General features: G+C 47.3%; 1 protein-coding gene across 5 annotated transcripts in view; it reads left to right on the forward strand.

Annotated features, from left to right (window-relative positions):
- The window catches only part of PTPN1 (protein tyrosine phosphatase non-receptor type 1), a 68,050-nt gene that overhangs the window by 52,559 nt on the left and 2,190 nt on the right, over window positions 1-13,301 (forward strand). For 3 of the 5 annotated variants that reach the window (XM_045574403.1, XM_045574404.1, XM_036419625.2), the window contains 5 exons: window positions 4,688-4,834; window positions 8,355-8,564; window positions 8,938-9,099; window positions 9,333-9,556; window positions 12,321-12,489. In XM_045574403.1, coding sequence (XP_045430359.1) covers window positions 4,688-4,834; window positions 8,355-8,564; window positions 8,938-9,099; window positions 9,333-9,556; window positions 12,321-12,489 — 912 coding nt within the window. Of the gene's footprint in view, window positions 1-4,687; window positions 4,835-8,354; window positions 8,565-8,937; window positions 9,100-9,332; window positions 9,557-12,320; window positions 12,735-13,301 lie in introns of all 5 variants that reach the window. The other 2 variants (XR_006740272.1, XM_036419626.2) reach the window with 2 other exon arrangements.

The raw sequence follows: 13,301 nt of genomic DNA on the forward strand, positions 1-13,301 counted from the left end.
ACCCTCCCACCTCCGACTCCAGCCAGAACAAACCTTTTTTTTTCTTGTTAAGTTTTGCCAGCTTACCATGTTCTCTGGGCTAAGGGTCTGAGTCACAGTACCCACCCTCACCCACTCCCAGGAGTCCTCAGATTGCTTCCCCTCTGGTCAGCGCAGCTTGTGATGCCTTCCCTTCTACACGGCTTCTTCTTCACAGGCAGCACTGCCTGTGAAAGAAAGCCTGTCTGCATATAAGGTTCCATGCATGCCCAGCATAAGTGTGGTATTCAACATAGCAAACAGGCGCCACGTCCTCACTACTCAGATCCTTCCCTTCTCCCCCGGCACCCTCACTCAGAGGTGAGACCTCAGGAAGAGCTGAGCTGAGGATTCTGCTGTGAACCGGTGCTCAGGAGCAAAGAACTAGGCCTGCAGGTGCCAGGACTGTGCTCTCCGGGGCTTGGCTGGGCACAGCTCTCCCGGCTGTCCCAGCCACCCCGGGACATAGTTGTGGCTTGCCAGAGAACATGAAGGCTCCAAAGAAGCCACTTCTCCCAAGAAAGCAGTCATGGCCAGAGAGTAAAAAGAAGTAACAATCAGAGGAAAGTTGGGCAATGAAAACGGGAGGCATTCACCACAAAGCCTCTCTGCTCTCCCTCAGGAGAAATGGTCTCAGTCACAGCAGATAATCCTCTCACTACGTGTTTAAAATTATGTATTCTACTTCTGTCCCCTATTCTGAAAGGAAACTATTTATTTACTCAATAAAGAAGCACTTACCTTTGTGTTGACGTGGATAAATAATGCTTTTGTCATTTTTTCAGTGAAAGTGGTTTTTAATTTTTCCTGCTTCATTGGCATGATTAGGAAAATATGAAGGAAGCCCCTGCCTGTCACCACTTGTGTCAGCAATTTTGAATAAAAAAACAAAACATTAGGTTCCCACAGCACACACGCTCCCCGAGGGAAAGTGAAACGTGGTGGCCTCTGCGGGTGCTCCACACAGACCACCATTTGGGGTTTTTAGGCCAGGCACCGCTTGCATAGGGCTGCCACATCCCTGGAGTCCACCCTCAGGCACCAGCAGCACCCCGCCCCCAGTTGTGGCAACCAGAAACGCCTCCTGACATTGGCCTCCTGACATTGTTCGTTATCCCTTGGGAGGCAGAATTGTCCCTGGTTGACTGTTTTAGATGATGTGAAGGGTGGGAGTTCTAAATCAAGACTTATTTATTTAAAAATCACCAAATACGATAGCATTTACTTTAACTTATTTGTGGTTAAAAGTTCAGGTAAAACTTCTTTGTTGTTTGCACATGGTTTGCTTTAACTAGCATTGTCACAGTACAACGAGGAGCAGGGACCCAGCACTGCAGTCACTTGTTGGTCACCAGGCCTTGCTCCTGATTGTCTCCCGCCCATGGCTGACCATAAGTGAACCATAGATCCACTGTAACCACCTTACCCTTAGATTGTTATGTTGGCCATTATGACAACGTGGTTGGTTGGTTTTGTTATAGTTTATTGTGATAACATGACAGTAGTTCCTACTTTTCCTTTATGCTAACTGTTTTCACTCAGGGTTATTTGGGCATGAAAAGCAGCATATGATTTGACATTTTCATTTGGCATCATCAGTATCATCCCATAAGGACTGACTGGCAGAAAGGATAAGAAGATGCAACGTCTTATTTGCTCAGCTAATCTAATTTTAAACTCTCCTCACAGCCGTGGTAAAAGCCAGTTTGCAGAGCATTTTCATTTTATGTATGTTTGTTTTCTGGTTTCCTTCCTTCACCAAATAGTGTAGGATGTTCTCTTCTTGTTTTTGGCAAGCCTGCCTGTTACCCTTTTGGGACCCTGTGCTTCCTGGAAAACAGTGTGCAGAAAATGATTGTGTGTGTTAGACTGTGGTTATGCAAATGGCCATATTGATTTGATTTCAGTATTAACTGTAGGCATGTCAATGTAGAATATCATATGTGTGTAGGATTGGGATTGTTGTTTAGGCAGGGGAGATAAACAAGGTGAGTTTAACTTTTTATTCCAGAAGTATGGCTTATGTCTCTTCTGAAATCCCTTCTACAGGTGCTGTTTGCTTTCAGGTGCTTTGGGCTCATCCATCTCTCTCATGCTCTACTTAGTTCTCAGTGTTGGTCATTCTTTGGAAATCCAAATGCACTGTCACAGGGTCACTCAGATGACTTTCATAGATTTTTTTTCTTCAAGTTGCCTAGCTATTTGTTTTAGGAGGTCCCAAGGGCTCTCTCTCTCTTTTTCTCTCTTTCACACACACACACACACATTCACTCACATCTGCCTTCATGGCAGTAACAGCAGCTAGGACAAGACTGCCACACTGCTGTTTGTTGCCATCCCAAGGGATACCTCAGTTGGAATCCTGGTGAAAGACTGCTTTATAATTAAATCTTCTTTTCAGGTCATATATTTCTATCAATAGGACAACATGAAGTAGTGAGCTTGTGCTTATGTTTTGTTTTATTTTGTGTATCTAAAACAAAATTTATACAGGAAATAACAGAGCAGTGTGGCATGTTACTGTAGATGCCTAAGAGTTCTCATAAGTAAACAGTTGATTGACACGTGATTTCCAGAATTCCTCAGTTGTAGAGTTCCAGAGCCTTGGTCTTGACTCAGATTACAGATTTATTAGGCTTTAGTGGGTGCTTACAGTATGGAGGTGGGATTTTAAAAACTCATCTTCCCTGCCCATGAGACATGAAAACATTGGCCTCTTGGTGACTGGCCATTCTGTGTGTCTGCTCCTTTATCCCATTCTCTCTGCACTTGCTATGTTGGGTGCTCATGCCATCAAACATGGTTTTGAACTTGCCTAGACAATCACTTTGTTTCTGGAATCTTAAGGGATTACATAGGTCTAATTATTTGACATGTGGGAATAAATGCATCTTAGGTCTTGCTTTCAGATGCCCCACCTACTTTGGCCAAGCATGCGTCTTGCCATACGTTAATGGTTGTGTCCTGAGAGGCAGAATTGCCTCGATGCTGACAGATTGGCCCCATTCCAGGGATTAGTTTATCTTTGGCAGCTCGTCATCAATGTGGGGGGGAGGGTGGAAGGAGTAAAGCTAGCCAAGAATTTTAAACAGGCCTGTGTCCAGGCTCTTACAGAGCCCTATTAGCTTCTGTTTGGGGACCGTGGAGTTAGATGTTGTGTTGGCATGGCCTGCTGGCGTTCTTGATTTATTTCTGGTTTTGCTTTGGTTTTTGGTAGTGTGCAGATTTAGCAGAGCAGGGTACATGGGCGTTTGTGGTTCTCTGTTCATCATCCTCAAGAGCCTCCTGGCTCCTCATTACCAAGGTGATACCACAGGTTCCCAGGCCTGCTGCCAGAGTCACTGTGGTCTGGGGCCTCCTTTGGCCCCGTTTTCCACTGCTCCTCTGAGATGGGCTTCTTTGTAGGCTGTGCCTAGGAAATCCTAGACATCCTTCCAAAATACCTCTGTCAGAGCCTGCTTCTTCCACTGAGCTTTCTCTGATCTCTTCCCCATAACTTCAGCCAGCCTGAAACATTCACCTCTTCTGAATTCCCAGGGCACATACATAGCGTTTTCTCCTCAGCACTTCCCTCTGGCCATCTTGTCACTGCTGGGCATGAACAGTCTGTCCTGATAGACAGTTGGCCCGGGAGGGACTCCCTCCACTTAACTGTGCATTTCAGACACAACCATCCTTTGCTTTGGAGGAGGTGTTGAGTGGGTGACTGCATGTTGAATTACAAGTGTTTTGAATTTGTACCATTTCCCAAAGAGCTATTTGCACACACTGATACTTTATTCTATGGAAACCATAATGCCTTTGAGGTTCCATCTATCTAGATACATTATCAGTCCTGGCTCATAGACAGCTGAGCCCTCATCCATCAGCTGTTTTTGACCAGAACAGTCGTCAGCAAGCAGAAGTGATAGGCACTGGTGCAGAAATTTAGCCCAAGCAAAATATGCCATAAAATTTGAGTCAAATTCTTAAACTCTTAATGAAACCAAATCTTTAGAATTTTATTTGCTTTAAAGAAAAGGTTGTTCAAGACCACCAAGTAGTTTCTGAAATTATTAAGCTAGAACATCAGTAGTGTTTTTTCTGAACTGAAGCAAAGCAGAATGAAAGTGCAGGATGAGGTAGTGGGTGATCCTATGCCTTGGAGGAGCCCCTCTCCAGTCCTTTGCTAAATAGTTTTCATGTAAATACAGCCCTTCAGCCTTTCAAAGTGTTTCCCATGGTCTCTTCTAGCCATGTTTTCAATTAGCCTGTTACTTTCCCTAGGGTAAGGTGTCTGCACGATGTAAACAGCACTGATCAGATTCCTGGCAATCTTTGAAATGGTTACATGAAGTACTTTGTGAGAGACCGAACGTTTTGTGCAATATGGCTTCCCCTCGTAGGTGATAGGAAAAGGATCTGATCCCTGAAACACCTCACTGTCTGATTACCTGGGAGCTGCTGGCTCTGGAAGTCTACCCTGCCTGCGCAACCGGCCCTGGCTCAGTCTTTACAAGCCCCTCCCCATCTCCCTTCAGGGAAGGCAGCTTATGCTGAGGGTGACTTCCAAGGTCAGAAAACCACAGGCCTCTGGGCTTTCTCCCAGTTCATGGAAGGTACTTCGAACTTCCTGTCATAGGAAAATGGTCATTTGCTCATAGTAATTCATTGTTATTTTCTCCCCTAGTTAAAATGTGCACAGTACTGGCCACAAAAAGAAGAAAAAGAAATGATCTTTGAAGACACAAATTTGAAATTAACATTGATCTCTGAAGATATTAAGTCGTATTACACAGTACGACAACTAGAATTGGAAAACCTGACAGTAAGTATGGCAAATTCTTAAGAATTTCACACGGTTACTGGTTGAGATTTATTTCTCTTCGGGTGATAATTAACAAATTCCAGTTTTCCTGGGTTTGTAAACCCTGAGCAAGATGTGGTTTTGGCACTATGATGAGCAGACCTTCCCTGCTTATTTACCAGATCATCAGAGATGCCTTGAGTGGCAAGGGAGGGGTCTTATAAACCTCTTTTCCCATGGCGCTCACTCTCTCTCTAAACTTGAACAGTAGGTAGCACCAGTTCTTAGGAGAGGGGAGTTTCTTATCGAAAACTCATCTGTTCCTGCCTTTGCAGAGGATTGGAAGGGAAGCCTGCGGGTTAAATACGAGCAGAGCTGCTGCCTTCTTTCATTGTCTGCGGTCCTTCTTCCGAAGAGAGGGGAAAGGGTCCTTGTAGGGCTCAGCCCAGTGTCCTAAGTTTCATAGCCAGTGTAAGTTTTCTTGTGGGAAGAATTGATAATACCAAAAGCTGACTGTTAGTAAAAGGTGGTACTGGAACATGGCAAGACTCTGTGCTAAGAAACAGCACCACGGAAGGCCCTGCCCCTGAGGATTCTGAATCGCTCACCTGGATCCATCCCTGAGGAGCCCATAGCTCAAGGCAGTTCCTGGGGACATGCCCAGTCGAGGTGGTCAGCCACTACCTTCTGGAACTAGAGTGCCTGGGGTTGATCCTGGCCCACCATATCAAACTGGCAGTCTCTGGGCAAGGGGTAGTGGCTCACCATGTCTCAGTTTTCTAACGGTTGGGGAAGGTACCATGTGTGAAGTGTTAGAGCAGCACCAGGCCTAGAGCATGTGCTCAGGAAGGGTGAGCAGTGTTGTGGGCTTGCAGTCACCTGGGATCATTCTAGGAGCAGCACAGGTGACCAGTTAAAGACAAAGTCGGGATGAGAATCAATGGATTGTGCTTTTCTGGCCGTGTTAAGGAGTTATATTTGCTGCTGAGGTGCTCTCCAGGCATCATGACTCCAGCTGCTGAATTTAGTAGTTGAAGCAGGTGGAGAACATAGCACAGGTCACTGTGAAGCAGAGAACAGGTTAAAACCGCGTGGCTTTTGAGGAACGCAGCAGTGTGGTTTATCTGAGTGCTCTCTTTCTCTCCCTCTGTGATAGCGCAGCTGTGAGCCCTGCCCTCGCCATGCACGGAGGCTCAGGGAATGATTTATGGAGGGTTTGACGGAGGATTTTCAGGAGTGATGCTGGCAGCAGGCTGGAATGTGCCTGAAGGATTATGTAGTAGACTTTTTAAAATGCTTTTGAGCATTTGCAAGCCCGATATATTAAGAGTGACTTCTGGTAAACTCTTGAGAATATTTCTTCTGCTTGTTGAGGGAAACGGAATTTGGTCGGAGAAGAAGAGGTTTGTGCTGATACAGCCGCTCAGAGGCCTCGGTGTTAGGAGGACCTGTTTGCTCTAACAGGTTTTGTTTTTAAAAAGCCTCTTCTCAGACATGTGTATCTGTTCAAGCACAGCTCTAGAGTAAATTCCTTAAGAACAAGCTGGGCAGGTGTGAGGGAGGGTATAAACAAGAGATAACCCACATCATCTTCAGGATTAAAAGAGATAACTCACTTTTAGCATACTTTTAAATATATATTAAGTGCTTTTCTTTCCCTAAAAAATAGAAGAGGCATTTCTTTTTAAAGCCAGTAAAATATTAGATCATTTGCTAGGGAGGAAAGAATGGAATTGCTTAATATCCTATATACTAAAGAGCTAATATGCTAAGTAGACCAGATGGTAGAACATTCCAGAACAACCAGTGGGCAGGGCCACGAGGGCCAAGCCCCTTTCATGAATTTCATGCACCAGGCCTCTAGTGATTCTATAAATTACCCTAATGTCATAGGTAGATTTCTCCCTGTTCTGTAGAAAGGTAGCAGTGTATGCAATAGCTGGTACAGGGTTGAATGTGGGGTAGTCTTTTCTGATTTTAGGTCATTGGTGTTTATTATAGGTTCTTTCATTTGTTTTCATCACACTAGAGTCAGGAAAAGTTGTTATAACTAAGTTGTAAGCTCTGGAAGGGCCCGGGTTGTATTTTTACCTCATGGTGGCTAGCACATGATAGGCATGTTGTGGACATTTGCCAAATGAAGGAAGTCAGTGTTAGTAAATGGGTTTCAGGCCTGAAGCCTTTCTCCATCAGCTGCTGTCCGGGTGACCTAGGCACTGCCATGGTCCTTGACACTGCTTTGTAGGAGACCCTTAAGGTCTCCTACAAACCCTGGCATGGTTCCTTCAAACCTCTTCCTATGCCCACTTTTGCAAGGATTGAAGGCCTTACTTACCCAGTCCCTGGTTCCCATTTACTGTGTGCCTTTAGCTTAGAAAGCTCTTGAATGCTCTCTTCCCAATGAGAACTGCATTTTGATCATTGCTGTTGGAGACCAGGTGTCCATTCTGGGTCTGGACTCTCTGAGGCTCAGAGGAAGGAACACCAGAAGTCATTCTTCTTTCTGCTCCAAGGGCAGCAGCCTGGGCCAGGGTCCTTTCAAAAGTTACTGAAACTGGCCCTAGACCAGTGGATGGAGCATCGGCCTGCGGACTGAAGGCTCCCTCCCAAGTTTGATTCCGATCAAGGGCACGTGCCTGGGTTGCAGGCTCAACCCCCAACAGGGGGCTTGCAGGAAGCAGCCAATCAATGATTGCCTCTCTTCATTGATGTGTCTCTTTTTTCCTTTCTCTTCCTTTCTGAAATCAATCAATATGTGTGTGTGTGTGTGTGTGTGTATATTTTTTTAAGTTACTGAAACCAGCTCTGAACATGGGCTTGAGTCAAGCAAACTTAGATTAAAACTCCTGCTCCTTCACTTAATGGAGGGTTGGCCTCTGAGCCTCAGTCTCCTAATCTGAAAAATGGGAATAATGGGAATACATGCCTTGAAGGGCTAGTGTGAGCACTCAGTGACCACTGTGCTCAGCACTAAAATTAAGTAAATAAATGCTCAGGATCATCTCTTCAGCTGGGTATTGAACCACATGTGGCAACCTCGTTTTTGGAGGTGAAGTTGGTTGCCTCTTTCTTTCTTTCTTTTTTTTTCTAAAATGACGATCCTTGAGATGTCCAGATAGACTGATCAAGTTACCCAGAGCTGATGCCTCATACACGCAATTTATGTTTTCACTCTTTCCTGTGAAACCTTATGCTGTTTGTGGCATGGGTATCCTGGGTGGCAGTGCAGCATCACTGTGGGGCAAGAAATCAGTTGTAATCATGAAGGCAGCAGAGGGGAGAGGGAGAATGGAGAAGAGATGTGGGCAAGGCTGCTCCATCCTAAAGGAATGAAGTCAGAGCAGGAGCAGACTATGGTCTAGTGTCAAGCCCAGGGCCCGGCACCTCGGCGCTTGGTATGTGTGATCTTGGAGGCTCATTGTCCCTGTGAGAAAATCTGAGAATGAAAGCTGTTCTTAGAGTGAATGGAGGCACTTCGTGCTTACGTGGAACCTGCGATTTCTGTGCAGATGATTCTCTTGGAATCTTCATGAGTATTTTTCTCTTTCAGTCTAAAGAAACTCGAGAGATCCTACATTTCCACTATACCACGTGGCCTGACTTCGGAGTCCCCGAATCGCCAGCCTCATTCCTGAACTTTCTTTTCAAAGTCCGAGAGTCGGGGTCTCTCAACCGGGAGCACGGCCCCATCGTGGTGCACTGCAGCGCCGGCATCGGCAGGTCGGGGACCTTCTGTCTTGCTGACACCTGTCTCTTGCTGGTAAGGAGGCCCTTGAAGAATCTGGGAAAAGAAGGGACCATTTGTAAACCTCTCCTCTTATCTGGCCACAGCTTCTCTGGTAATGTTTGTGCAGAAAGCCATATTTGATCTTCCCTTTGTAACAGCTTCCCTTCTGTAAAAATAGCTTTATCCTTAATAGCTTTGTTCAGAGGGATATTCTTAATTTTACAGTGAAACCCTGGAAGATCCAAAGAATCCCCTCTCTCTCGTTTTCCCCCCACCTGCTGTCATGGTCCCAGTTTTGCTACACTGGCTCACATTTTCTAGAATCCTGGCTTCCCTGCTGTGATTTTTGTCTGAGTGGGCACTGGAGCGTCGGGCTGGCTGAGTATGTCTCCTATCTGGCTTTTAGATGGACAAAAGGAAAGATCCTTCTTCTGTTGATATCAAGAAAGTCCTGTTAGAAATGAGGAAATTTCGGATGGGGCTGATCCAGACAGCAGATCAGCTCCGTTTCTCCTACCTAGCTGTGATCGAAGGTGCCAAATTCATCATGGGAGACTCTTCGGTGCAGGTGAGCATTGCTTCTGCTTTCATTGATTTTCCATTTTTGTCTCTGAAGAAGGGAGCTGTCCGTTGTAAAAGGGAGCTGTCCGTTGAGTTTTTACAAACTCAAACACTGTCATCTTCAAGTGTATGTCGAGAGACCCGGGAAGCCATCAGCTCTGCTCACTGAAAGGGGACAGATTTCCTGACAGAGCAGACAGGCACAAACACTGATGGGGCTCCATTTGCGGCTTTTTCCAGGAGCAGTGGAAAGAGCTCTCCCATGAGGACCTGGAGCCCCCACCTGAGCATGTCCCACCCCCTCCCCGGCCACCCAAACGAATCCTGGAGCCACACAATGGGAAATGCAAGGAGTTCTTCCCAAACCACCAGTGGGTAAAGGATGAGTCCGAGGAGGATAAAGAAGATGGCCCCATCAAGGAAGAAACCAGAACCCTCTTGAGTGTCCCCTGTAACATAGAAAGGTAATGTGAGATGGTCCTGGCTTATTGGGGGTGAGGAAAAATGACCTTCTGTTCCAGAAATGACCTTCTGTTCCTGGTAGCACACAGTGTTTCTATGTCCTTGGGGAATGGAGCCCCTGGACTGTCCTGCTCCTCCCCTGGCTGGAGGAGCCCAGGTACAGAGCCAGGTTGGCCCTGGGAAGTGACCAACTTCAGCGGGGTTCTAGCACCACCTTGTGGTGCTGGTTGGAATCAGGAGTCCAGTGTGCTGGGCGTCCTGCCCAGTGCCCTCCCCCAGGCTTCCATCCCGTCCAGAAGTGGGATGTCCATGCTTGACCATATACCTTCAGCCCCTACAATGGTCTTTTTTGGAACTTAAACTTTTCATGTATCCCTGACTGCTTTGGCTCAGTGGATAGAGTGTCTGCTTGCGGACTGAAAGGTCTCGGGTTCAATTCCAGTCAAGGGCATGTACCATGGTTGTGGGACATCCCCATTAGGGGATGTGCAGGAGGTATCTGATTGATATTCCTAACTCTCTATTCCTTCCTCTCTGTAAAAAAATCAATAACATACTTTTAAAAAAACCTTGACCCAAATGGATTGCCATTTTGCTTCCTTATAGTTCTTTATTATTTTCTTAGTCCTCACCCATTCCCCCCCCCCATTTATTTATTTATTTATTTTTAAAGAGAGAATGAAAGAGAGGGGGGTGGGGGGAGAGAGAGAGAAACATCAATGTGAGAGACACATCAATTGGTTGATTCCCATTGTCGCCCCAACTGGGGATAGGGATTGAACCTGCAACCTTTTGGCCGACATGCTAACTATTGATGAGCTCAAACCTGCCAGGTCTCCTTTCCTTATAGTTTAACAAAGATTCCAGCACTATTGATGCATGTGAAATACTGAGATAACTAGAATATAGCTCCTGGTCTATGTTTTAGACCCTATGGGGAAGGGGACAGTAAATTGTAGTGGGAGCCTGTGGTCAGTGATGTGATGGGGTGCATGCGGAGTGTCAAGGAAGGCTGCCTGTAAGAGGGGGCCCTATGGAAGCGAAGAAGAATGCATGGGAGTTGACTCCACCCTGAAACGAGGGAGGCAGTGTCCTTGGTCCCTGCTGTTTGGAGGGTAATTTAAGATGAGTGCACATTTTTACCCAAAATTTGTATTTATCTAGAAAATTAGCCTACAGTAGTTCTCAAACAAATGTGCAAAGAGTGTATAGGAAAAGGTGTTAGTTGCGACATCATTTGTAATGGTGAGAAGTTACAGATGAGTCAATTACATGCCCAGGGATTAGGTAAACGTTCTTTCTCCCTGTGTTGGGATGCTCTGCAGCTCTTAAAGGATGGAGCTGGCTGTTCTCACAGGGCTGGACATTGGGTGGCAGTATCCGAGAAAGCGAGTGACCATGTGTCCTCTGGTTAAATTGATCATCAGTATCTCACCCAGGCACCAATTCTGACTCATGAACCTGAGGCCGCAGGTCCTTCATGCAACTGTCCTTATCACAGAAACACCAGACTTGGTTCTGGAGAGAAACTTGTCCAGTGGGCTCCCAGAGCAGGTGCCTTGTGATGTACTGAGCAGCAGGTCATTGGCTGTCCCTCAGGGATGCTGTGCCCGGTTTCCCAGGGCCTCTGTTGACATTCTCAGGGTGGGCCAATGTGCTTCATCCAGGGGTTCGGCTTACAGAGGGCCCAGGATGAGAGAAACAGGCTGCAAATGACTTACATCGCGTTTGTGTTCTGTTTTCTTTATTTGTGGAGAGAGCAATGCCTTTCACATTCTGTGTATGAAGATGCTGTGTAGGGAAATAGGGGATTTGGGAAGCTAAAAGCCAGAGAGTTCAAGAAAAAAAAAGGGAGTTGTACCAAGAACATAAGTGCTGCTGGGTGCCTGTGGGAGCAGCATGCCCATAGACCTCAGTGCTGCGCCAGGGCCTCGTAGGGAGGACGCTGCAGCCAAGAGCTGCTGCAGCCTTCTCCGTCTCCTGGAAGGTGGGGCCGCGGTGGCTTGTCAGGCACAAGATGCTGCTGGGGTAGGAAGGCCACGGATGCATGTGTGAGACCGAACTTCCTGTGGCCAGGGCCTCCTTGATGGAGGCAAGGGTGGAAAGGAAAAGGCCTGGAGCAGGAGGGGAGTGGAGAAGGGCCTGGCTTCTCATGGCCCATGAGCCTCTCCTGAGACAGCCCTAGAGCAAGCACACTGCCTGCTGCCCCCGGGTCACCATCGTGAAGGCAGCTAGGTGCCTGACTGCACACAGGGCGCCTGGGAAGGGTCCCCTGGCAGGATTGGCTTAGTGATTGGGACTCGGGCCTGGGAGAGTGGGCAGAGGGTCAGTGGGAATGTGTGGTGTATTCATGTCAGCGGCGACAAAGGCCTTGTGGATCAGCATCTATCCGGTGTCCCGGGAGGGTGTGGAAGCCTGTGGGCCACACCATTGCCTTTCCCGATGGGAATGGGGACATTCTACAGCAGACTGCAGGGAAAAGTCAGCACTTGTCTTCACATCAGTGGCTGTACTTCTCAGACCTTCACCCACCCTCCATCACTAAGGATCCACAGGAGTCCTGAGCCCTGCCCTGGCTCTGAGGACCACCTGAACCCCCGGGAGGAGGCAGTGACAAGTGGGCCCTGGACCCATGTCAGCACTAAGCTCTGTCTATACCTGCGACACAGGTTTTCCTAGAATTCCATTCCTCTTCCCCCATAATAGTGTCTTTGCCATTGTTTTCCCCAGAGCCAATAACGCATCTCTGCCCCTCTCGTTCCTCAGCATGAGTCAAGACACTGAAGTCAGAAGGCGGGTCCCGGGGGCAGGTCCTACCGAGGAGCCGTCGCCACCCAAGGAGGAACAGGACCAGGCGCCGATTCACTGGAAGCCCCTTCTGGTCAACATGTGCATGGCCACGGTCCTCACGGCCGGCGCGTACCTCTGCTACAGGGTATGTTTCCACTGACGGACGTGCTGGCGAGACCGTGTACAGAAAGCACTGGCTGGCAGCCTGGCGGCACGTTCAGTGCTGTGGAAGGATCTGAGCCAGTCTCAGAAGAAGCAGATTAAAGGTTTTAAAGTCTGGAACTGTGAAGGGCTAACGAGAGAATTGAGGATTGATGCACTGGGGTTTTGAGGAGCCCTATGATCCCAAGAATACAAGCGTCTAATCTCAGGGCCTTAACCTATTCAGGAGTAAGTAGAGAAAATGCCAAATACATCTCTCTCTCTCTCTCTCTCTCTCTCTCTCTTTTCTTTCTTTTTTCTTTTTTTTCTTTTTTTTCATTTGTTTTTTGGGGGAAAATAGAATTACAACACATTGTTGTTTTTAACCTTTATAAAAAGCAGCTTTTTGTTATTTCTGGGGGGGAAAAGACTAGGCACTTATGAAACTTTCTTACCCTTAGCTGGTATAACCTGATACACAATTTCTATTTGATTTCCCAGGGAAAGACTCCCCCACTCTGAGGAATGTAGAGTCCTCTGCAGACGAGGGTTTAAGGGTACAGGACGCTGACTCGCTCAGTCACCTCCTCTGCTGAGCGCACTGAGCGTGGCCAGGTCCTGCCAGCTTTCCCACGTAAGAAAAACAACAAAAGGCCATCTGTAGGAATGACTAGTAAACCTGGCTTGTGCTTTTGCTCAGGGTGTCCCCACTGGTTTTCCCTCATTCACGTCTCCATCGATCCCTTCTTGGAGCAGCCATCTTGCTCATGTCCTGCCCTCAGGGTCAGAGGTCACCACAGGGTGGTGGCCACCGGC

This window comes from Pipistrellus kuhlii, unplaced genomic scaffold (genome assembly GCF_014108245.1).
Source record: "Pipistrellus kuhlii isolate mPipKuh1 unplaced genomic scaffold, mPipKuh1.p scaffold_m20_p_6, whole genome shotgun sequence".
Taxonomy (NCBI): domain Eukaryota; kingdom Metazoa; phylum Chordata; class Mammalia; order Chiroptera; family Vespertilionidae; genus Pipistrellus; species Pipistrellus kuhlii.